The 22,934-nt window shown below is 61.4% G+C and overlaps 6 protein-coding genes across 6 annotated transcripts; all 6 read right to left on the reverse strand.

The window, feature by feature from the left end:
* Nucleotides 1-2,446: 2,446 nt before the first annotated feature.
* On the reverse strand, nucleotides 2,447-3,250 carry LINJ_08_0880 (conserved hypothetical protein; the record flags this gene model as incomplete). The annotated part of the gene is made up of 1 exon (XM_001463388.1): nucleotides 2,447-3,250. One exon carries the CDS (start codon nucleotides 3,248-3,250, stop codon nucleotides 2,447-2,449), a length of 804 nt encoding a protein of 267 aa, XP_001463425.1.
* A 799-nt stretch (nucleotides 3,251-4,049) lies between these two features.
* On the reverse strand, nucleotides 4,050-4,490 carry LINJ_08_0890 (conserved hypothetical protein; the record flags this gene model as incomplete). The annotated part of the gene is made up of 1 exon (XM_001463389.1): nucleotides 4,050-4,490. The coding sequence occupies one exon, from the start codon at nucleotides 4,488-4,490 to the stop codon at nucleotides 4,050-4,052; it is 441 nt and encodes a 146-aa protein (XP_001463426.1).
* Nucleotides 4,491-5,979: 1,489 nt separating this feature from the next.
* Nucleotides 5,980-7,677, reverse strand: LINJ_08_0900 (conserved hypothetical protein; the record flags this gene model as incomplete). The annotated part of the gene is made up of 1 exon (XM_001463390.1): nucleotides 5,980-7,677. One exon carries the CDS (start codon nucleotides 7,675-7,677, stop codon nucleotides 5,980-5,982), a length of 1,698 nt encoding a protein of 565 aa, XP_001463427.1.
* Nucleotides 7,678-9,454: 1,777 nt separating this feature from the next.
* On the reverse strand, nucleotides 9,455-11,956 carry LINJ_08_0910 (conserved hypothetical protein; the record flags this gene model as incomplete). The annotated part of the gene is made up of 1 exon (XM_001463391.1): nucleotides 9,455-11,956. One exon carries the CDS (start codon nucleotides 11,954-11,956, stop codon nucleotides 9,455-9,457), a length of 2,502 nt encoding a protein of 833 aa, XP_001463428.1.
* A 5,536-nt stretch (nucleotides 11,957-17,492) lies between these two features.
* Nucleotides 17,493-20,615, reverse strand: LINJ_08_0920 (hypothetical protein, unknown function; the record flags this gene model as incomplete). The annotated part of the gene is made up of 1 exon (XM_001463392.1): nucleotides 17,493-20,615. The coding sequence occupies one exon, from the start codon at nucleotides 20,613-20,615 to the stop codon at nucleotides 17,493-17,495; it is 3,123 nt and encodes a 1,040-aa protein (XP_001463429.1).
* Nucleotides 20,616-21,723: 1,108 nt separating this feature from the next.
* Nucleotides 21,724-22,704, reverse strand: LINJ_08_0930 (conserved hypothetical protein; the record flags this gene model as incomplete). Its single annotated transcript, XM_001463393.1, has 1 exon — nucleotides 21,724-22,704. The coding sequence occupies one exon, from the start codon at nucleotides 22,702-22,704 to the stop codon at nucleotides 21,724-21,726; it is 981 nt and encodes a 326-aa protein (XP_001463430.1).
* Between the last annotated feature and the right edge of the window lie 230 nt (nucleotides 22,705-22,934).

Consider the following 22,934-nt stretch of genomic DNA (forward strand, 5'->3'; position numbering starts at 1 on the left):
TCCACCCCCGGCATTACTCCCCTTGAGTCCCTGCTGTCGAAGGGCGGCAGCTGCACCTGGCGAGAGACGCGGTCGCTCATCGGCGCCAGACGCGTGGGGTACGCCGCCTGTGCCATGCGGCTCCGCTTGAACACCAGACTTGCGTCTCTTCGCCTCTGCAATTTGCTGCTTCTGTGCATCGAAGCGAGCGACCAGCTCCTCGATGGAGAAGGCGCCGGCCTCACCACCGCCGCGGGAGGGGTGCCGTTTCGGCTGCGCTTGTAATGGTGGTGATGGTACCTGCTTTCCCGCGGTTCGCGCCTGTGAAGGCGACGCCGGGGACGATGACAGAGGGAGGGCAGCAGCGGCAGCAGCGGCGGCGGCAGCGGTCGGTGCGCAACTCGCAACACCGCCACCACCGGCTTTTATAGGGGACGGCAAGGCCTGCTGCGCTTGTCGTGGCGATGGGGGTGGCGGAGTAGCAGCAGAAGCACGAGGTGCCTCACCTCCACAAGCGCCGCTGGCACCGCCCGGGGCAGAATTACCGTCGTTGGTTGTGTCATCGGCGAGCTGGTTGATCAGGTCCGGCACGTGCTTCATCAGCACTGGCGACATGAGCACCTGACCCGCGTCGGGTCGCCGCCGCGCGTCCTTCTGCAGCAGCTGCACAATCAGCTCCCACAGCTCCTGCGAGTAGACGGCTGGGATGCGGGGCGGCTGCTTGTGCACAATGTCCCGCATCAACGCCTTCATTGTTGTGGACTCAAACGGGACGTGGCCTGCACACAACTCGTACAGCAGCACGCCAAGCGCCCACATATCGCTCTTGCTGTTGTATGGGCGACCCTGGCACAGCTCAGGAGAGAAGTAGCAAGGCGTCCCGCACATGGTGCTCGCCATGGCCACCGTGCTCTGTAGGACGGTGCTGATGCCAAAGTCGCCGAGCTTGACGACGTGGTTCTTGGTGAGAAAGATGTTGGACGACTTGATGTCGCGGTGCAGCAGACGACGGTCGTGCATGTACTTCACCGCCATTGTGGTCTGCACGAAGAGGTTGACGACCTGCGCCTCTGACAAGAGCCCTGCAGTAGCGGCAGAGGATGGCGACGGCCCCGGCGGTCTGACGGAGGAGGCGCTGCCGCCTCCGTACCCGCCGGTCGCCCCCAGCCTCCGCTCCGTCTGCGCGCTGCTCAACAAGGAGTAGACGTCGCCGCCGTCGGCGTACTCCATGACGATATATAGGTGCGGGTGCTCCTCGTAGTACTCGACGTAGCGCACGATATTAGGGTGGTGCAACTTCTGCAGGATATTGATCTCATTATGTGCATCGTGCCGCTGGCGAGAGGACATAGACGCCAGGTTTAGGTGCTTGACGACGAAGTACTGCTGCTGCGGCTCATGGAACACAAGAAGGGCTTGGCCGAAGCTTCCTTTGCCCAGGGAGCGCACCGGTACGTAACCGGATTTGCGAAGTGTGAGGGGCAGCTGGGGTCGTGACGGGCCAATGCCCAGCAGCAGGTTCAGCTCATCCACCGCGTTCATGATGCACGCGCTCACCCCAAGACAGGCAGAGGCACCGAGAGTGCCACGTGCGAACAGAGCCCGGTAAACGGAGCTGGACGAGCGTCCACGAGCAAGAAAAATAGAGAAAGCACGCAGCGATGATCGCGAGTCCGCCTCGCATCCGGGGCATACGCGTGTGCGCGTGTGAGTGCGCGGCGGTGTGTGGCGTGGTGAGGCGCGTAGCAACAAGAGGGGAGTGTGACACGATATGAAAACAAAAAGATAGACAGATGGCATGCAGGACGGATACGAGAGACGCATGAGGGATGCAGCACGGCTGCCTCCGCAGGAAAGCGAGGAACCAAAAGAGAGATAACTGGAGAAGGGGAGTGTGGGGAAGGGGGCAGTCCGCACATGCACCCAAAGAGGTTGTGCGAAGCCTGAGACGTTACACTACTAATAGTATTTCGACCTCCTCCTCCTCCTCCTTCCCCCCCCCCGTGCCCCAAGCTATCCATCCATCAACCCCTCCCACCGCTCTCTCGTAGATGGGTCGGTCATCAACCCCGCTGTTGCGTGCAGGTACGCGTGGATGCGTTGCCAGCCGAAGTCGGGGCAGGAGCAGCGTTTCGCGAGCGAAACGAAAACGCTCGAGCAACAGCGGCAAGGGGGAGAGACGCACGCAGGCACACGCATACTCGGCTTTATCTCGCTCTGTTCTTTGATACTCGACGAAGCACGGCGAAGGCCCATCACACGATTGCATGCGCTCATCTGTGCACGTGCCTGACGCGCAGGCGCGCCATCCCACACCGATGTAGATGGTGAGGGAGGGGAAGACGCCCCGTCACGTGGCCTCCGCTTTCTACAACGACGCACGTGAGCGTCACGCACTCGTGCGGCGTGTCAGGCGTGAAGAGAAAGGAGGGAAGACAATGGAGGGCGGACGGAAGCGCAGTGGGGCCTACCCTGCCGTCGTGTACCCAATCACACGCTGTGTAGCCGGGTTACGAATCACGACCAGCGGAGCACCCCACACACCGTAGCGGTACGTCTCCTCCAGCGGTGGAGTTGACGCGGTCGTTACAGGCGGTGCACCCTGATCCGCGTGAACACGACGGGCGCGAACTTCGTGGAAGGAAGCGACCGGGGGCGAGCCGGCGAGTGGGGCGCCCGCCACGGCGGCGGCGTCGTCCTGCACACTAGCAGCGCGAAACGCACACGTTGTAGTGACGATGGTCGTCGTCGATCCGCCCCCCTGGCTATTAGCCCCTCGGCCTGTGTTCGGCAAAGAGTGCGGCGCGGAGGGGTTATGCGCCTCAACCACAACAGACGTCGTCGGCATCGAGGAGGGCGGCGCGCGCTTTAGCAGCGACGACACATGCGCCGTCGCGCTGCTGCCCTCCCCGTCGACCCGACAACGCCACCGTCGCGGAAGTGCTACGTAATACCACGGCTCCTCCTCGTCGAGGTAGTAGACCCGGGCCTGTCGACACATGAAGTGCAGCAGCGCAAGTAGCGGGGACCACAGGAGCAGCTCGCGAAAGCCGGGCGGTAGCATATCCAGATACATGGACAACGTCGTGTACTGCCTGCTACGGTTGGCACTGCGCTCCCGCCGGAACGCGCGATAGGCGCCGAAGAAGTCGAACTTGCCGCTGTTGCAGGTCCCGCGTGCATCAGCCCTGTCGCTCATCGTCGACACGAATCGCTTGTTCACGCTCAGCGAAGCCGCCAGCGGTGGCACGAAAGCTATGCGCTGGGGCATGGCGACGGCGGGCGACAGAGGCCTCCCTGCCGCTACCGTGATCCACCGTCCCAAGCCCGCTGCCGGGCGATGTGGCGGCGCGGGCATGGACAGCTTCGATCAAGAGGAAAGAAACAAAGGTCAGGTGGAGGACGCGGCTGCGTTGCGACAATGGGAGAGCTGTTCAGCTGCCACCGTGCATGACGCGGCACGCACACGGAGGGACAGAAAGCAAGAGAGAGAAGGAGCAGGGATCAATAAAGGAGTCACCTGACGACACCACCATGCCCATCACCCTTGCGTACACGACGGCGTGAGCACGAGGTGCCGCAGAGAGAGGAGGAGGGTGCGAGAAGGCAGAGGAACACGTACGGTCTATGTCCTCTCGCTGCCCAGTGCCGATCTGCCTACTACACAGTAGACGTTCCGTTTCTGTGCCGGGGATAGGCACACCCAAGCCCGCACACGCATGCGTCCGCGCACCTCGCTCTCAGCACCCATGTTACTGCGCGCAGGGACACATCGCGAAAAAAAAAATAGCCCCATGAGCTTCATCTTTCGCCTCTGTGCTGCATTGCTCTGGCTCGTTACGTTCATCCGCTGGCGGCAGCATCACCCTCCCCCATTCCAGAGAGGCACACGCGGGTTGACGTCTGAACGGCTTATACACGTGGGAAAGGGGAGAAGGGTGCAGTCCCTCCCCCACTTGCGCTGAGAGGCACCTCTCCCCTTTCTTTCTCTCTAGAGTGCGTGTGTCGAGCACGGCAGAGCGAACAGCAGCAGAAAACGAGGCTTGCGCTGCCGCACAGCTGATTTTCCTTCAGCGATTCCATTGCTTCTGAGCGCGGAAAGATTCGGTACGCTGCGTGCGACCCTTCTTCATGAGCCTCCGCGTGCTCTCCTGCATCTGCAGCAGCTGTCGCGCCGTTGCCATCTCCGCAGCGCGGTCTTTGGTGGTGCGGTAGACCTGTCCTGCCCTGCCGCCGTGCCGCTGGGCACGGTAAGCACGGTCGTACATGAGATCCTCGGCGGCACGCTGCATCGAGAGCCGTCCTTGCGCAAAGGCGTGCTGACGCGCGCCAAAATCCTGATTTAGCTCCTGTTGAAGGTTGAAGTTTGCCCGCTGCGTCTGCGAGCGCAGTCGACTCATCTGCAGCGCCTTCCTCGACTGCCGGAAGCTCTGCTTGCGTGTGTGCGTGGCAAGCGGGCCATGCGAGAGCTGTTTCGCCGAGAGGCAAAGGGCAAAGGTGAAGCTGAGCATGGCTGCCACGCAGAGAGGCCCCGTTCATCGAACTCCCACGTGGACTTGCGCACGCGACGATCACCTCCTTTCGATCTCGTGTGTACCGAGGTGGCGGGTGGAGGGGGCGCGTGCGTGCGAACTACAGCACAAAGAGCACGAGGGAGGGAAGGAGCGAAAGGGAGCGACATGCACAGCCGCGCCCTGTAGCCGTGGCAGGAGCAGCCAAGCGAAGAGGAAAAGGGAGAAGAGGAAGACGAGCCAGTCGCGGAGGAAGAGGCGGTCGGAAACAGTTTCCCAGGAAGCGTTGAAGACGAGAGAAGCATGAAGCGCACACAACCCGTCGTGCGCGTCGGCGTGCTTAAAAGTCCTCTCTTATTCGATCGCACGCGATGCGCAAGAGGCGACAACACGCATGAATTATCAGTAGAGAGAAAGAGGCACACCCATAGCACAGGATGCGTGCTGCGGGGTGAGTGTCTCCTACGTCCGGTCACATCGTCTAGGCAATGAGCCGCACACATTGCCGAGATCAGCGAGGGAGGGAGGGGGCAGTCTGTCAGTGTACGTGCGTGCGTGCGCGTGTGTGTGTGTGTGTGTGGAGACAGATCGAAGAAAGAGCTCGGTCGCTTTCTCATCATCGATCCGCACGCACGCATACGTTTAACGCGATCACCCCCTGCACACTAGCAGAGTGGTGCTTCGTTCCGATATGTCTGCTTCGCACCTGTACAGAGAGCATCATCGACAGAGAGAGAGAGAGACGAAGAGATGGCGCGCGCGGAGGAGGGGGAAACGCGCGCGCACGCACACACACACACACACAGCGAGTGCAGCCAGACTGAGAGGCACATGCAAGCACGGGCAGTCGGGCACAGAGAGAGGGAGACCCGCCCAACGCGCAGCAAAATAAGAGTGGTGCGTCCCACGCCCCACAAGGAACACGACAGTACCAGGAGCAGCCGCGGATCGGGACGCCTCGCGCACATATCTGCCGAGGAGAGAGCGGACGAACACCACAAGAGAAAAAAGTGTGTGGGGGATCCGCAGCGCTTCTGGCATGCAACTATACATCAAAATACATACGAAACCACGCAAGAGGCGGGGCGGGCGGGGCACTCGAAGCGCATTTACGTACATCGCAAAGGCAACCGGCCAAGAAGGCGAAGGGGAAGACGTCTGCACGGGCACAAAGGCGTCAGTCACGCATGCGCGTGCCATGCATGGACGTGCACGAATACGCAAAGTCAGAGTGAGAGAGAGGCAGAGCGGGGCACACGCAATTGTGCAGAGTGAAAAGTTCGCGGAGGAACACACGTGGCTCAACAACAAAGAGTGGGGAGGGCACGGGGCCTGAAAACGCGCCTGCGCGCGCGTATTCTCTGTGTGTGTGTGTGTGTGTGTGTGTGTGCGGCCTCGTTTGTGAGTGGGTGCGTGTTGAGGAGGTGTCACCTCCCCACCCCCCGCCGGCAGCTTGCGGCGGTGCTCAACCGGGGCGTACCCGAGCGTTCTAGTCTTCGTCCTCTTCCTCCTCTCCACTAGCTTCGAGCTGACGCTGTAGACTGATCGCCTTCATCGAGTACGCCTCGCGCTGACGTCTGTCGCGAGCCTCCCATATCTTCGCTAGCGCCTCCTCCGTGTCTACGCCGATGCGCTCCTGCAGCACCTGCACCCCCGCCGCGTCCAGCTCGCCGGTCTCCTCGTCTATCAGCGCCTCGTCGTTCATAGGGTCCTCGGCCTCGTCCTCGGGCAACTCATCGAAGGTATCCACCGGCAGCCCCATCTCTTGTCGCTGCTGCACGACGGCATCGCGAGCCTGGCGGTACGCCACGGCGGCGGACACAAAGCGCAGCAGGGCGTACATCACCGTACCTCCGCGCTGCTTCACCTGCGTCTCGACAACGTTGCGCAGCTCCTCCACCCGCTCGCGCACCTTGGCCGCTGCCTCCACCTCGTCCGCCAGAGTCGGGATGAGCTTCTGCCTCGGTTCACCTTCTTCTCTGTCGGCCTCCGCCCTGGCGGCATCCTCTTCGATCATCTCCTCCGTGTAGAACTCCTCCGGGTCGACCTCGCAATGGTACTCCCCATCCAGCCAGCAGGTCCGCAGAACACGCGCGGCGCGGCGCACCTGGCGCGTCGTCGGCTGCATGAACGGGACGCTGGCGCCCTCCTCCTCTGCCGACGTGCCATTCTGCTTGGGGCGCCCCACGCCATCACCCTCGTCGTTGCCCTCATCACCGCCGGTCGAATCGGCTAGCTCTGGCACAATTCGCTCCAGCTTGAGCGCCACCCCGCGGTCGTATGAGGCTACCGGATTGAAGGCACGCAGATGCTGTACCAGCACCGACGGCTTCAGCAGCGCGGCCACCTTTTCGGCCGAGCTCGTCGCCTTGGGCGTGGCATTGAGCAGGAGGTAGCACAAGCAGCGAAAGACAAGGTATTTGACGTACGGGACGCAGATGCAGCGGTGGTCGCGATGCTCCGTGAGGCGCTCCGCCAGTTCCGCCGCGGCAGGGGAGAGCGCGGGAGCGGCACTTGCCATCGAAGGTGCGGTGGTCGCCTCCACGAGCGCGGCCTCCTGTGCAGCAGCACGGTGGTAAGCACCGAGTGTGGCATCCTGCGCAATGCGCACCCGCTCTGCCTCCTCCTCCAGCTCGTGCTTCAGCTGGCCCACCGCGCTCTTGGGGAGAGTCAGCAGGAATCGCTGTGCCTTGAAGAACTCTCTGCGGGCCTCGGCCATCACGGCCTCCTTCTCCTGCGCTGCGGCGGCGCGAGAAGCCGAGTCCCTCTCCGACGTCGCGCCTGCACCGTCCTCGCCAGCGTCCTCGCCGCCTTTCTCCGCCTTGATCGCCTCCTCCTCGTCCAGCAGCTCCTCCGCCTCGGCTTCGGCCGCTTCGTAAACCTCCCGCAGTTCCTCCTCGGCGGCTCGCTTCTTGCGAAGGCGATCCTGGAAGCGGTGAAAGCAGCGCTGGATCACGTCAACAGCTGCCTTCTCGTGCAACGCACGCTGCTGGCACCATTCCTGCCGCAGGTCATCCACCTTACGACGCCGCGTTGCGGCGTCCACCTTGCGCTCCTCCTCCTGGAGCTGATGGAGGAGGAAGAGGGCGAGGTACTCCTGCGGGTTGCTGGGCTGCGCTGTGACCGTCTCTGCGACACCCTTCGCCAGGAGCATACCCACATGATTTTTTAAGTAGGCGCTATCCATGGCTGATGTGTGTGTGTGTGTGTGTGTGTGTTTGAGGGGGGAGGGAGGGAGGGAGGGAGGGGGTCTGTGGAGATGTATGTTGACGAGCGAGGCGACAGATGATATAAAGGAGTGCACGCCAGGCGTCTTCGGGTATTGACACCTTCGCCTGGGTCTTCTCTACACAGAGAGAGAGGCGCTTCGCGTGTGTAGCTGCAATGGATGGGGTATCAGTGAAAGGCAACAGTGACCACCTACTGCGCCATCAAGGGTGGAGTGGGAGGGGTTGTGGGGGTGCGACAACGGCATTCGCGTGTTGGGGCAAGGAGTGTGTGCGTGCGTGTGTGCACCAGTTCGTACAATGTAACGACCCCCCCCGGAGGGTTGGGAGAAGATGAGGAGGAAGAGAAGGTAAACGCGTCCAGTGAACCACAGCGCGTGGAGACGGCCGTCGAGAAAGGGAGGTGGAGTGGCCGGCGTTGCAGAGGGACGGACGGAAGGGCGAGGAGGCGAAACGTCGAATGGTGGAGACGGAAAAAAAGCATAGAGAGAAAGAGATGCACCGCCACCATTACCATCCCTGCGCTCTCCCATCATCACCGCCTCCATTATCGGCCTGCTCGTGGCTGCAACAGGGGTGGTCGCAAAGGGGGCTGCTGTGGTGCTGCGCTCACGCCGTCCATGCACCGTGTGGCGGAGTGACACGGCAGCCGCCGTCGGGGAGCACTACCGCACTGTCGCTGCGTCCACCGTGACGGAAGGGGGTCTGGCATGCATGTCTGAGCGTGTGAGGATGTGTGCTGTGCGTATGCCCTAGTTGATCGCTTAATGCCTACGGCTCGCTTCCACACACACACACACACATTCTCTCTCTTACGTTGGGTGTTGCTGTCATGGAGGTGCGCGCACGGCGCATACGCCAACTTCGCATCGGCATATCCTCGCATCGCCCCTTCTCCTCCTCCTCCTCCTCCTCCTCCTCGTCCTCGTCCTCCTTGTCGGCACGCGAGCACAGACACGTACTTACGCGCGTTGCAGCCCACTCTGTATAACGCCCCAGCAACGCAGACACACCAAAAGCACAAAGAGAGGCCTCTTCGCCGACAGCGGACACGACGATAGCATAGAAAAGGAAAAGAAGCGGCTTGACTTGCGCCCAGGGGAGGCGCCTTTACGGGGACACGCACACACGCACACACGCACACAGGAGGAGGAGGAGGAAAGGAGGAGGTGATCGGCGCTGTGGATCAGAAAGTCATCGACGAAGCGAACGAAAAAAGACTGTGGAATAGAAAAGGGCAAGGGATGGGGGAAAGCGTATGTGTGTGAGCGTGCTAAGGCCTGGCAGGCACGCAGTGAAAGGGCCCCCACAGGTCCGACATGCCTGAGATGCGGACGGTCGTTGCACAACTTTAACATGGGCCTCCACCCCCTCGCTAGAAATTACGCCTTTCCTCGTTGCCGCTTCGTTCGCTACACGGACACCGTCCACACCCGTATACGCGTTATTCGTTATCACACATCCGCTATCCTTTTCACACGAATCTCGTTGGAGCCTGTCTGGGGGTGTGGGTGTGTGGGTAGATAAGCGGGTGGGCAGATGCGCACACCACTGATGGAGAGGTGAAGATGCGAAGTGGAGCGGAAAAGGCAGAAACGGTATGTCGCGAGGAGAGAGGGGTGCACGATTCATGCTCCTGCTCCTTTCCTCGTCTCGCCTCTGGCGATGTTGTTACCGTCACTCCCCACACAGAGAAAGAGGTGTCTGCCTGCTGAATCCTTGAACAGGGCGAAGAGGCTACATCTTGTCGTTGCCTCGCAGGAGCGCCTCCCGCGCTGCCCCCTCCTCCTCCCATAGCCGCTGCCGCAGTGTTGCCTCTTCCTTCTCCATCGTCTTGCAGTGACGCTGGTGACTGCGCGCAGCCTCTCGCTGGAAGTGGTGACGGTCGCGCTCCTCCTGCTCTGCCAGCTGTGTCGACCCGCTCATGAACAGCAGCGGGATCATGCCAAGGATGAGCCCAAACACCATCCCCAGCGTGTTCCCCGCCTGCGTGGCACGCGAGTAGGCATCGCTGCGCTGCTGCTCCATCGTCAGACGTGGCGGTGCTGCCCGCGTATAACGCTCGGCTAGGCCGTGCACTTGAATTCCCGCCACGCCGCTGACAACGCCGCCGAGACTGGCGGCGGCCATCTGCGAGAGGCCTAGGCTGCCGGATAGGGCGTTGTCGATTGCACCACCGGCGAGGACAAGGGTGGAATTATCCAGCATCCCAAAGGCCAGGAACGGCGGCGCGGCGGCCGCGACAATCCTCAGGTACGTCGGCCACGGAATGTAGCCCGGGTCCTGCTTGATGGAAGCGCTCGCTGCGCTGGTGACCGTGGCAGCTGAGGTGACCGGCAGAAAGGGGGAGGCACCCGCACCACCGCCGGCGGCGTCGCTGACACAGCCACGACTTCTGTTGGCAGCGCTGCTCTCGAGAGAGGCACGCGTAGGCGATGACATTGCCACAGATGCAGCAGGGCCACCAGCTACGGCGGCACCGTCACCGGCATCGCGACTCTCTGGCGCCGCCGCCGCCGCCGCTGATGGAGGACTCTTCTGCATCGCGCCGATGATACAAGTGCTAGCGGCCTTTGCTGTGCCAACCGCCATGTCCGTTCTTTGACGGGATAGCGTGGCAGACGCAGCGGCAGGGGGGTGTGCGCTCTTGGAAGCGGCAGGTGCAGCTTTAGCAGAGGAGCTTGTCCCACCTGGGCCGCGGCTGCTGCTCTGTGACGCTGTCGAGGGCATCGACGGCGGTACGGCTGTGACGACCGCAGCGGCGCCCTGAGCAGGGGCGGAGGCCAACGGCAGCACCGGGTCCAAGGTGTCCGCGCTTGCCTGGCCCTCCTTTGCGTGGCGACGCTTCGCCGGCGTCGAGTCGGCCATGCGCCGCACCCAGGCGTCGTACTCCTTGGAGGAAATAGAGTTGTCTCTGTCCGTGTCCGCCACCTTCACCTGCTCCGCCACCTCCTCGTAATCCACACCAAAGTACTCACTGGCCGCCCCCATGATGAGTAGCAGGCGTCGGCTCTCGGCGGACAGCTGGCCCAGCAGCTGCGGTCCCAGCGAGGGGTCGCTGTTCAGCAGCTCCGACAGCACATGCGCCACGTCGCGCTTGTAGCGGTTGCGGAACGGCGACACCGATGTCGAGATGCGGACGCTGTGCGCCGTGACAGCGCGGTCGGTTGCTTTTGGTGAGCTCGACGAGTCTGCGTCCCTTCGAGCACCGACAGCGGCGGTGGAGACAGCACTAGCAGCCGCGCTCGAGGGCGGAGAAGAGCCGGTCGCGACATACGAGGCAGCCTTCATCGGTTCCGCTGCCGCACGTACCTGTGAAGGCTCCTTCGCCGAGGGTGAAGCTTCACCGGCAAGCGTGGGTCGCATTGCTGTAAACGGCGCGCTGACCGCCGTGCTGGTCGAAGGAGAAGTCTCGGTGCTCGGTGATGCCGCCGCTGCACTGTCAGCGGCCGTGGAGGCTGTGGCGGCCGTTGCGAGTCGTTCGCCGCTGCCGTCGGCCTCCACGTCGTCGGTACCGGCCTCATTGACGAGAGCCCAGAACTTGGGCTTCTTGTTTCGAATCCACGATGACGACGTCGTTGTGCTAGCGCTCTGCGTCGAGGTAGCATTCACGGTCCCAGCAGCACTGGCGTCGTTGCCTGATCTGCTACTGCCGGAGCTGCCACCATCGCTTGGCGTCGGCTCTTCTAGTCGAGACGTTGCCGAAAACGCTGTCGGGGGACCAGCAGCGCTAGGGTGATCCGCCTTCGGTGCTGTTCTAGGCGCCACACGGCCCTCTCCAACACTTGTAGACAAGTTCTGGCCCGACGTGGCGGTGGCGGCCGCAGATTTCTTGGCGAGCTCTGCCTTTGCTTTCTCTACCTCAGATAGTGCCCGCAGCGCTTCTCGCAGCCGATTAGTCATCTCCGCCAGCGACGCGCTCGACGCGGCTGTATAGGACGGAGCGCTGGGTGACGCAACTAATGACGCCGGCGCACCGGTGGAAGAAGAATATGGTGCATATGTCGCTGCCGCAGTGTCCGCAGCGGCGGCTGCAGTGCTTGTCGCTGCCGCGGACGGGTTCGGCGAGGACGGTGCGTTCGCGGTGCTGCTAGCCACGCCACTACCCACCGCCGCACTTGCTGTCGTCGCCACCTGCCGCCGCGAGTACGTGGGCGCGGGGGTGATGATCGCCCAGCTCGACAGGAGCAAGCCGCAGGAGGAGACCTGCCGCATTGGCGCACGACCACAGCGTCGCATTACGGAGGTTTGTGTAATGAGCGTGTGTGCGTGATGGGCAGTCGGCGGAGGCTGAGCGCTCCTGTCGCCTCCCTTCCTCTAATCGCTGCTTGCCTCCTTCTCTATGATGTGCTCTATGTTGCTGCGTCGGTCGGTACCGCGTGTGTGTCTCTCGCTATGTATATCCTTGTATACGTCGCTCCCTCGCACACACGCTTGTGATGGCACACCTCTGGCGGAGGGGAGGGGAGGGAGAGTGGCGCGGTCCGCTCAGCCCCTCCCCTTGCGTCCGTGCGTGTGCCTCTACACCTTGAGAACAACACGCTCTGGGGAGACCAGTGAGCAGAAGCGTGAAAGAAAAAGGGAAGGAGGCAGAGCAGAGCAGAGGAGAGGGGAGAAGGAGGCTCGTCAGAGACGACACATCCACACGTAGCACACACACACACAGAGAGACGGAGCTGTGCGAGTGATGAGGAGGGGGGCGGTGGGTCAGTGGCCAGGGAGAAGGGGGAGGGGAGAGGCAGAAGTGTGTGTAAGAGAAGTAGGCGAGCAACAACACGAAGAAATTACAGCAAATTGAAAACCTTGGCAAGGTACGTGCAGATGTGCGCGTGCACTGGGAAGGGACGGTGGTGGCGGTTCTGAAGAGACGCGCAAGTGATGGCGAAGACGATGATGCCAATGCCCTTTTGAGGCCGCTTTCTCATCATACACACAGAGAGAGAGACACGCAAACGCCTGCGCTGAAGACAGAGAAAGGGGAGGGGGGAGCGTCAGCGACAGAGCCGGCCGCAGAGGTGATAGTGATACTAGTAGAAATAGGCGTGTGCGCAAGTAAGCGCGCAGGTGAGTGCATGTAGGATTCGAAGGTGGCGGACAGGGGGGAAACTCTGCGGATGTGTGCGCATGCTTGAGACAAGGAGCAAGGAAGCGGAGAGAGGGAGGAGGAGATGAAGATGTTATGTCGGCAGAGGGAAAGCTCAACAGGTTACGGCATCCCTGCGCCTGATCGGTGAAGCTGCATCACCTTTCTGTGAGTGGCGTGCACGCACGGGGTTCTCCTCTGCCGTTGCGTGCACAGCGGGGAAAACTTTTACTTTTAGCGCGTTCACCCTCCGCTATGGAGAGCATGAGTCCGACGCCACTCTGCCCACCGGCGTGCCACACGCCCCATCCCTCTGGTGCAGAATTTGTGTTGCCTCGGCTCCGGATGTCTGTCCCACCCCCACCCAAGCCATCGGTGTCCGCGTGTGTACGTGTGTGTACGTGTACGTGTGTGTGTGTGTGACGGCGGTGCTTCCCTTCGCCCTTTGGCTTTGTTGTTGTTGCCGAAACTGTTTTCGTGGTAACGCGCGCCTCTGTGTCTGTGGCGAGGTAACGGCTCTGATGTACAAGAGGAAGAACAATGCAGCAAGGATAGCGTCCACCAAAGGATTAGGGTGACTTGGGTTCGTGGGTGCGTGTGCGCCCACCTCTCCGCCTATTACCCCCCCCTCCTCCTCCTCCTCCTCCTCCTCGCTCCCTCTCAACCTATTCCCCTTGCATATGCCTGCCCATCAACACGGCTCGCCAGCGGACGAGGGACCTCGCCACCCGTGCCCGCACACATGCACGCCACGCGAGGCCCACAAGCGATCCATTAGGGAAAATCAGAAGCAAGGCGAAGGAGAGGGAGCAACACAGAGACAGAAAGAGACGGAGAGGAGGGGGGCGGCGGCGGCGGCGGCAGGCGAAGTTAACCAACATTAAAGCAAGCAAATACCGAAGACGCAGCGCGACAGGAGCCGCCAGACACATCATCCACCCCATCAAAACAGTTACAGGTCCACTAGCGACAAGAGATCGAGGAAAGAAAGGATGCACAGAAACGGAAAACGGTCAAGCATACATAGAGAGTAAGCGCCAGCTCCTCGGTTTTGGGCGGCAGATTAGTAGCATGGGGGGTTGGTTAGGGGAGTGTGTGGGGATGGGGGGTGGGTAAGGGACAGAAAGATGTAAAAGGCGACGGAAAAGAATAAGAATGCAGACAAGACACACACAAGAGACACATGCGCATACGCACATAGGCCTGAAAAGGCGCAGAGAAAAAAAAAACATGAAAGCATCGCTTGGAGTAACAACACACAATGAAAAGGGGAAGGGGGAGGAGGAACAAACAACAGGCACACACAGAGATAGAGAGCAGCGGCGGCGGCGGCGAATCGCCGACCCTACACAAACACACACCAACGCACGTACACAAAAAGAAGAGTACAGGATGGCGACCACACACACACACAACGACTTTTCGCTTGTCTTTCGGAGTGATGAAGGACGAAGACGGTCAAGGGAAGACACACACACAAGAAAAAAAAAAAAAACATTTTTTTTAGAAGACACGCACGCACAAGCACGCGAAGCAGAGTGTGTGTCCCACAACGACAACCGCCACGCCGTCATTCCTCCCCCCATCGCAGCACCACCGCTCACCAACACTCTCCGCGCGCACAGCTCCCCTCCCCTGAGCCTGCAAGCACTCCCTGCCCGCCGCCCATCTACACACTCCCCCCTCTCACCTTCCACAGACGTGCATGAGACGCACCGCCGGCAACACAACCAAGCCCGCGTAGCTCTCAGCGAAGTATCACAGAATGGTGCACTGCTCTTCTCTACCTACATATTCGAGAAAAGAGAAAAGTCGACACAAACATCTATGGGCGTGTCCTGCACCGCGCCTGTTAGCCAAGAGGGGGCACAGCGAGGGAGGGAGGGAAGGGAGCGTCGACGAAGCACGGCGCGATGCATACTCGTCATCGTCATCCCATTCGCAAGAGAAGGAAGATTGTTATTCGGGTCCAGCTGGAGCAGGGAAGTGAGGTGAGAAAGAGGGGGACGGCGATGACGCACCATGCAAGCGAGCGGGTGCGGGTCAGTGATCAAGGCGCGGGGAGAGAGAAGGCGATAAAACACGAGAGGAACATGGGGGCGGCCGCGGCGGTGCGGTGTTTCAAGACGGTGGGACAATCCCATCACGACAAAGGAGGGAGGGAAAGAACAACGGGAAGGCGAAAAGAAATTGAGAGAGCACCGGATACGGTGGTGTGGAGAGGGAGGAGGGAGGATGTGGATGAGAGAGAAGACAGACAACAAAAATTCAACGCATCTATATATATATATATATATCATGTGCATGCACGTACATGTATGTACATAGATAGTTGCGCGTATATATGACTCGGATCCGTCTTCATGAGCACGTGACAACACGAGGCGAAGGGCACACACACACACACACACCTAAATATATATATATATATCGATATAGAACTATGGGAATAGTCAAGCGAGCACGCAGGAGGCAAAACGGAGAAATGAAGATGGGAAGATGCTGGAGAGAATAAACGATGATGGTGGTCATGCGCGCGGGAAGGGGAGGGAGGGAGGGAGGAGGGCGGCATCGAACACGATCGCCTGTGTAAGGGAAGAAGAATCAACACAACGGAAAGAGAGAGAGAGAGCACAATGGTCACCGAATGAACTTTTACAGTCATGCCCAGCGCACACCAGATACAGAGAGGGGCGGAAAAATGGGGATACCGACGCGGTAGACGATCGAAAGAAAGACAGAGGTGCCCCCCTTCCCCACGCGTGCGCTCACCAACAACCCTCTAAGTGTGCGGCGCACATCATTGTTGTGCGCGCGTGTATGTCTATGTGTAAGTCTGTGTGCGTTTCGTTGTGGGTGTGGGTGCAGGAAAGTCTCAGAAGGCGAATAAAGAAGGATAGAGCAAGCGAGAAGAGAGAGGACGCGGAAAGGGTGCGAAGCAGATCTGCCGCCATCCATCTCCCCAGCACCCACGGCCGCGCGCACGCGCGCTCTTGCCTTTCTTGTCACCGCTCTCCGTGTGAGAGACGTCGGGTGAGGGGGCGGGGAGAAGAGCGGAGCTTAAAAAAGACGGGCAACAACAAACGAATGGTGATGAGATACAAAGAGAACCACAGCACACACGGAGATAGAGAGAGAGGGTGAGAGATACAGAGAAAAAGTGTGGCATACACCGATATGCGAGATGACGAGGGAAGGAAAGGAGGGAGGGAGAGGCGATGGACGGATGGATGGATGAGCGAGATAAAATCTAGCACGATACACATAAGCTAGAATATATATATATATATATACATGCATAATATGTAGAGAGAGATGCATGTGTATGTGTGTGTCGAGAGAGCGCAGGTAAAACAACAACAACAGAAGCCGAAGCATCGAAGACGCACATGTACATGCACACAGAGAGGGAAAGAGGGAGGGAGGGAGGGAGGTATACACAGGTGCAGACTCATTGTGAAAGCAAGAGAGAGCGAGAGAAAGAATAAAGGAAAGCCCAGGAACATGCACACGCACATGAGGGAGACGATGAAGACAAGGAAGCGATGAGAGCGAGAGAAAAGAAATGAAGCTGCTGTGTCAGTGTGTATAGATGACAGTGACGCACACGCGTGCCTCGTGGCAGACACCTGAGAGAAAAGACGGAAAAGATCGGAGTGAACAACTCAAGCGTGTATACTCCAAGGGAGGGCAGGGAAAGGGCAGGGGCGGACGCGCTACGGCGCCGTTCCCTCCTCGCTCTCATCCGGCAGCTTCACGTCGAGTGAAGCAGGCGCTGTCGTTCGTGCGCACGCGCGCCAAAGAGCGCTCTTGGCTTGCCTCAACGCCGTCATCGCCCAAATACTCCCGCGGTGCCGCCGCGTCTGGTCGCGTGAAGAGACGGTCACGGTGGCATGGGCAGCGATGACGGTCGTCCCATACCGCCCTGCCACTCCCGTTGCTGGATGGTGCTGCGACGCGATCGAGCTGAAGAGCTCTCACAGATCGCCGACACCGTCCTCCGACGCGCCGCAGACACATGCGACTGATCGCAACGGCTGCCGATCATACCAGGATCGTTGGGTGAGCTCAACAACGCCGGACTCACTGTTGCTCCGGTGGGACTTGGTCCCACCGTCGGCAGTCGGCCAGGTGGTCACGCCACTCCCTTTTCCAAGTTGCTGTCCGGATCAGCTACGGCACGCATGGAGGACGGCGGCAACAAGTGCTCTGGTGCCCTGCCGCCACCGACTGCCTTATTCGCAGCGGCCGCTGTGTAGACGGTGCCTTTGAGGTTGCTGCTGTACGCAACCGGCGGGCTGTGAAGGGTGCGATGCAGCTCCTCCGTCGACGGAACACCATCGCGACCGGATGCGGTCGCGTGGGCGCGGCTCTGGCTGATGTTGCTGCTGCTGCAGTGGTTGCCCCGCTGCCGCATGGTCGAAAAGGACGCAGCCCTTCTTGGGCGACGAGTGGTCGTTCGAGGGAGGCGCGGCAGCGCCGCCAGCACTCCTCAAAGCCACAGCCGGTAGACTGCGCAAGCGGTGCCGCATATGACCCGGGCACCCCGCATGCACCGGCCGCTGGTGCGCCGTTGCCAACGCCGTCTCCGCCTGGGCTTGGGCAGCATCACTTCCGTCGACTTGTGATATTCCAGCGCAGGAGCTCGCGAGTTGGGTCACGTGCCACATGCCCAGCACCGTCTTCGCGTTCTCATTGCCCAGGTGCAACAACGACTGTGTTGGGGGACCCCGAAGCATCCGCCTTCATAGACGGCATCGCCGCAGCGGTGCCGTTTCCAGCGCCGCCAGCGGCCTCCAAAGGTGAGTGACCCACACGGCCGTCCAGCGGTGTTAATGTGCAAGGTCGATCACGCGGCGCACGTGCCACCGTACTGCTCACCGCTGAGGAAGTGGATGGAGCACTGCCAAGGTGCACCGGTTGCGAGGCGCGCAGGTCTGCGAGGTTGATGCGACCCCCCCCGCTCAACTGCCGTCCTGGAGCTGGTGTGCGGCGCACACGCGTGGCGGCTTGCACAGAAGATCCTCTGCCGCTCCCATCGCTGCCAGCAGCAATGGTGGCGGGTGACGTTGTGGCGAGTTCCACTGCCGCCGGGTCACTTGCCTCAGTCTGCTGCTTGTCAGCGTTGTAGCTGCGACGGGCGCGCACCGAAGATGCCGTCGCAGGTGCGGGAACCGCGGGAACGAGCGTGGTGGGATTGGTCGGCGTGGCAGCCGTATTGCTGCTGCTAACATGGTTGCCGTTCAGCCGGCTTGTGCCAGTCTGCCCGTCCAAGCTGAAGAACGTCGCTGGCGGCTTCGATCCGCTGTGAGACGACGGCACCGTCGCACTGCTGTGCTCTAACGCCGCCGCCGGCGTGCATGCCTCCTGTAGCAAAGACGGTGTAGAGCCGCAGGAGATGGAGTCGGTGCTCTGAGCACGACCGCTGCGCGCGCGTTGGTCAGAGGCGCCGGCGCTGGATGTGCGGCTGCTTGTGGTCAGTCGCCAACGCAGTGCGCCATCACCGTCGGGGGTGCGCACCGACAGCGGCGGCTGCGTGCTGCCGACGCTCGGCAGGCAATCGGCCGAGGACGGCATACGCGTGTCACAGGAGGTGCTGTGCCTCATAGTTCCTGTCCTGACGGTGCTGCGCCGCGATGAATCCAGCCGAGACGCCTGCGATACGCTGATGTGCGAGTCGCCAGTGTTTCCGGGCGAGGCGGTCGTCACGGCGGTTAGCGGCGTGCGAGACGGGGGCAGCTCGGTCATGCCGGCGGAAGAAATGATGACGGCGGGGCGCACCTGCTGCTGCGGCTGGTGTGGCAAGGTGATTCTCTGGAGAACGGCGGATAGCCTCGGAGATGTCTGCGTCACAGACCGAAGAACCCCCGACGTGATGGATGTAACACCAATGGCGGTGAGCGACAGAAGCGGCGGGCGCGAGAAGGTGGTAGTGCTGGTACTGGTCAACAACGACGTCGCCTGATGCGTGTGCACCGGCGTCGGCAGCGCACCTTCACCTCTTTCCTCAGGCTCTTCAGCCTCGTCATCGCGCTGATCAACACTCCTGAGGTCTGCTCCGTGCTCGTCACGACCCGCTTTCTCTGAGACGGGTGTGGGAACAGCCGGGCGGGTCTGCGGCGACCTCGGTAGGTGCACGATGTGTTGCCGCGCATTCTCCGGCGGCATTGTGTGCGTGCTACAGCTAGCCCGCGAATCGTCGATGTCAGCGGCAGCCTGGTCGTTCTCCTCCTTGGAAAGGCCAAACGAGGGCAGCTGGTTCGTCCCGCGCACCGCCTCACTGCTCTCTTGGCCGGCTTCCTTCTCGAACGGAGGAATGCTTGGAGGCGACAGCGTCCCGCTGTGAGCGGCCGGCGCCGTGACAGAGATGCGCCGTGAAGCCTGGACGCCGCGCCCGCTTGTCATGAACGGCGATATCGCTCCCGGCACGCTCTTCTTAGTGTCCGATGGCGTCGATAGAGTCGCACGAGTCGCGGGCACAACGCTGCTAGTGGCACAAGTGTGAAGGCCAGCGTTGATTGCACCAGCCGGCGTGGCAGACCTCGGCGCCCGCTCTCGTACTGAGAACGGGCTCGTTGCGTCACCACTGGTCTCCGTGCAGTCTTCGAGCAGCAAGATCTGACCCTGATAGCGATTCTTCGCAGAGGCGAGGCGCTGGCGCTTCAGCGGCGAGGGGACATTATCTCTCTTCCTCCTAGAATGCGATATGCGTGGGGACGACGCCCTCGCTAGTGGTGAGGCGGCGGAAGGAAGCTGAATGGCTGTTGTGACGGCCGCTCCAGCGCCGCTCGCGGTTCCGCGACATCCGTTGCTGTCGTCCTTTTCCTCTGCACGCAATGTGGTGGGTTCGTCAAGGGGGCTGGGCTCGCAGCCCTGTGCCACAGCGAGAGGCGAGGTCGAGCTCGTTGTGGGCGTTGCCCCTACAGTGGCGCCCTGCCCCTCCCGTGGCCCGTCCCCGCTTGTATTGAAACCGTTGTCGCACTTCGCTGCAGTCGCCGTCGATGATGCGCGTGCTGGTACATCGGCTAACGCACGAGCACCGCTATTATTGGCGCTGCGCTGTCTCGGCTGCCGTGCTAGCACTGGCTGCTGCTTCAGCAGTGCCGCCGCGCGCGTCATTCGTGTGCCACCCGCCCCAGCAGCGCAGTCACTACGCGCTCGGCTGACCGCGATGACCGCCGGTGGAGACACCCTTGTCGTCTGTGTACTCGCTTTCCAGTGCGCTACCGGCAACGCATCCGACATGGCTCGAGTCTCACGCAGCCGGTCCAAATTTTCAGACGTCAGCTCGCACTTCGAAGATGTTACCGTTGCAATGGGGGCGGTAGTTTCGGCCGTGGTAGTTGTCACAGGGCGTGCCACAGCCGTGGGGGTGGCCAGCCCTTTGCTGGCTGCGCCGGAGCCGGCGCGTGGCGAGGCCCCGCTGACGCCGCTGCGGGGCGACACGCGGAGTTTGTCAAACTTGTTGAGCCCGAGCCCTGACGCCCAGGCCGTACCGGCGCCACCGCCGCAGACGACCTGCGCGCCAGACCACGCCGTCAAGGACGAGCCAGACATGCACGTTTGTTGATCACTCGCCAAGGGCGATACGCCACGTCGCATCGAAGCACTCGGAGAGATGCCCAGCGGCACGTTCACCGCGGGAAAGGGCCAGGGAAGGCTCTTGAAGTGCTGGCTCAGCATTTCACTCTCGAGCTCGGTGGACACGTCCGACTCGTCTTCCTCGTCCTCGTCATCGATATCGTCGTGTCGCTGCGGCGAGAGGGGCGGCAGCGGGGGGCGCTCCAGCCGCTGCGCTGGCCGTATCGGCTCCATGCTGATGGGCTAAAACTTGAATGAGAGAAAGAAGGGCGGGGGAGAGGGAGACAGGAGGTAGTGCCCTCTTTCGGCGTGTCTGTGTGAGTGTATGGCTGTGTGTGTGTGTGTGTGTGTGTGTGCGTGCGTATCAGTGATCAGGGAGAGCAGAGAGTACCCACAGACTCAAAGAGGGAAAGCGAGACAGCTGCGCGTGCGAGAGCCCCAAAACAAACGAAAACGAGAGTCACTGAAAAGCTGATCGGCATGGAAAGTCGGAGATGAATGTTCAGGGCGACGGCACGTGAAAAGGACGTGCGCGAGAACAGTAAGAACGCGAAAGAGGTGCGGAAGAAGGTTAAACAACGACCGGGAGAGGGAGGAACAGGTGTCTGCTTGTGTGCTAGTAAGCGTGCTTAAAAGCATGCATGCGTGTGCACGTATCTGGGTATGTGATCGGCGAACGATACCGCCAGCAAGAGCAGACGCACAAACACTTGCTTTTCGGCGTGTTCATTCTCCGCCAGGGTGCACGAGGCCGGCGCCGCTCTGCCCACCGGCCGGCCACACGCCCCATCGCCTGGTGCGTTCCCGCCCCTCGGGGGGCTCGGCCCCCACACCCACACACACCAGTGCGCCGTGTGAGGGCCCGGTCGGATACGCGCGGGTCACGTGGACGCCCTGCCCACCATATGGGTGATAAAGACCTGCTCACAGCCGCAGGTCGCTCCGAGGCAGCGCCACCCAGGACCCCGCCGCCGACATCAGTGGCAGTAAGCCGCGCTCACCTCTCCACGTCGTAGGTGCTTGGCCCTGTCACCACCAGAAGCGGTTCGGCATTCGGCAGGGGATGCGGGGCTGCTTGGCGGCTCCCCATACCACCACCACCACCTAAACACACAGAGAGAGTGGGGGGTGAGGTGCACGGTACCCTGTTGATACCACGCACGGAGGAGGGGGGTACCCGGCCGGCCATCACGGAGTGCCGCAGCGCACGCAAAAAAAAGGGACGACAAGAGAAGAGCAGCAATGCGGGTGTTTGGCCTCCCCCACCCCCTTTTGCCCCTCGGTCGCTTGCGCGCACACACAGCGTGTGCATATCTGTGTGGTTTGTTGGCACTGGCGGCGTCTAAAACAGCTGCAAGTCGTTCCACTCCTTGCGCTGCCGCTCCAGCTCCGCCGCCAGCGCGGTCTCTTCCTTCTCTTTTTCTTCCTTGAGTTTACGCCGCCGCGCCGCCTCCTCGCCCAGGCGCGCGGCCTCCAGTTGCTGATCTCGCAGCGCCTCCATCCGCCGCTTTTGCAAGCGCTCCTCGGCTGTCATGCTTTCCTCGGGTCCGAACCTATCGGCGTCACCACCGCTGCCGCTCACGCCGCGCTGCGCGGCCGCCGCCTTCAACGCCGCCTCTTTCTTTCGCTGCTGTTCGAAGGCGACTTTGAAGCGTACGAGTTTCTTCTCGTCTGCCAGCTCCTTGTGCGCCGTCTCGAAGACGGTGAAGGCATCCTGCACGTGGGGCAGCTGGCACTTGTCGGGATGCAACGCCTGAGCCATCTTGCGGTAACGCCGGTCGACGTCGGCCACGGTACAGTTGCTGGGGTCCACGTCGAGGATGATGAAGTAGTCGGTAGCCTTGCACTGCAGCACCCGGCGAATCTCAGCCGCCTTCTGCGCGTCACTGGACAGACCGCTGGCGGCTAGCTGCGTGAGGGAACCGAAGGCGATGGGCGGCAGCGCGGTCTCCGCCTCACGTGCGCGCTTCTGCCCCGCCGCGGCGCCAGCGGCCGGGATAGTGCGACTCCCTGTCCCCGTGCCGGAGGTTCCCTCCTCTGCTAGTCGATCCTGCTGCTTCCGATACGCCCGCTTCAGGTGGTAAAATATGGACTCCTGGCTGAGCGACTTGTGCACCTTCTCCGCAGCGTGAAAGGCATCCGCGGCGTTCGCGAGCTGGCACTTGTCCGGATGCAGCAGCAGCGCAATCTTGCGATATTGCCGGTTCACATCGGTCAGCTCGCATGTGGCGATGTCGAGCTGGAGAAACTCGAAGGGGCTCGCCTTGCGCGCCTCGCACGCCATCAATCGCGCAATCTCAGCCGCCTGCTGCGCCTCGCTCATCCTTGAGGGCTTTGATTCTCTCTGTGAATATCTGTATGTGGGTGCCGGTGCACACCCGCTGCCGCACTCGTCAAGGTGCCCCACCAACCACCGCGCGGCCTCCACTCCTGTTGTGGGTGCTCTCAGATGTTAGCTAAATATAGAGAGAAGCGGGAGTCCAGTGCACATGACAGGTTGGAGGTGCACCCTGTCGGCTGTGAGGAACCGCTGTGGAGGTTGATGCTTGAAAA

Source organism: Leishmania infantum, chromosome 8, assembly GCF_000002875.2.
Source record: "Leishmania infantum JPCM5 genome chromosome 8".
Taxonomy (NCBI): Eukaryota; Euglenozoa; class Kinetoplastea; order Trypanosomatida; family Trypanosomatidae; genus Leishmania; species Leishmania infantum.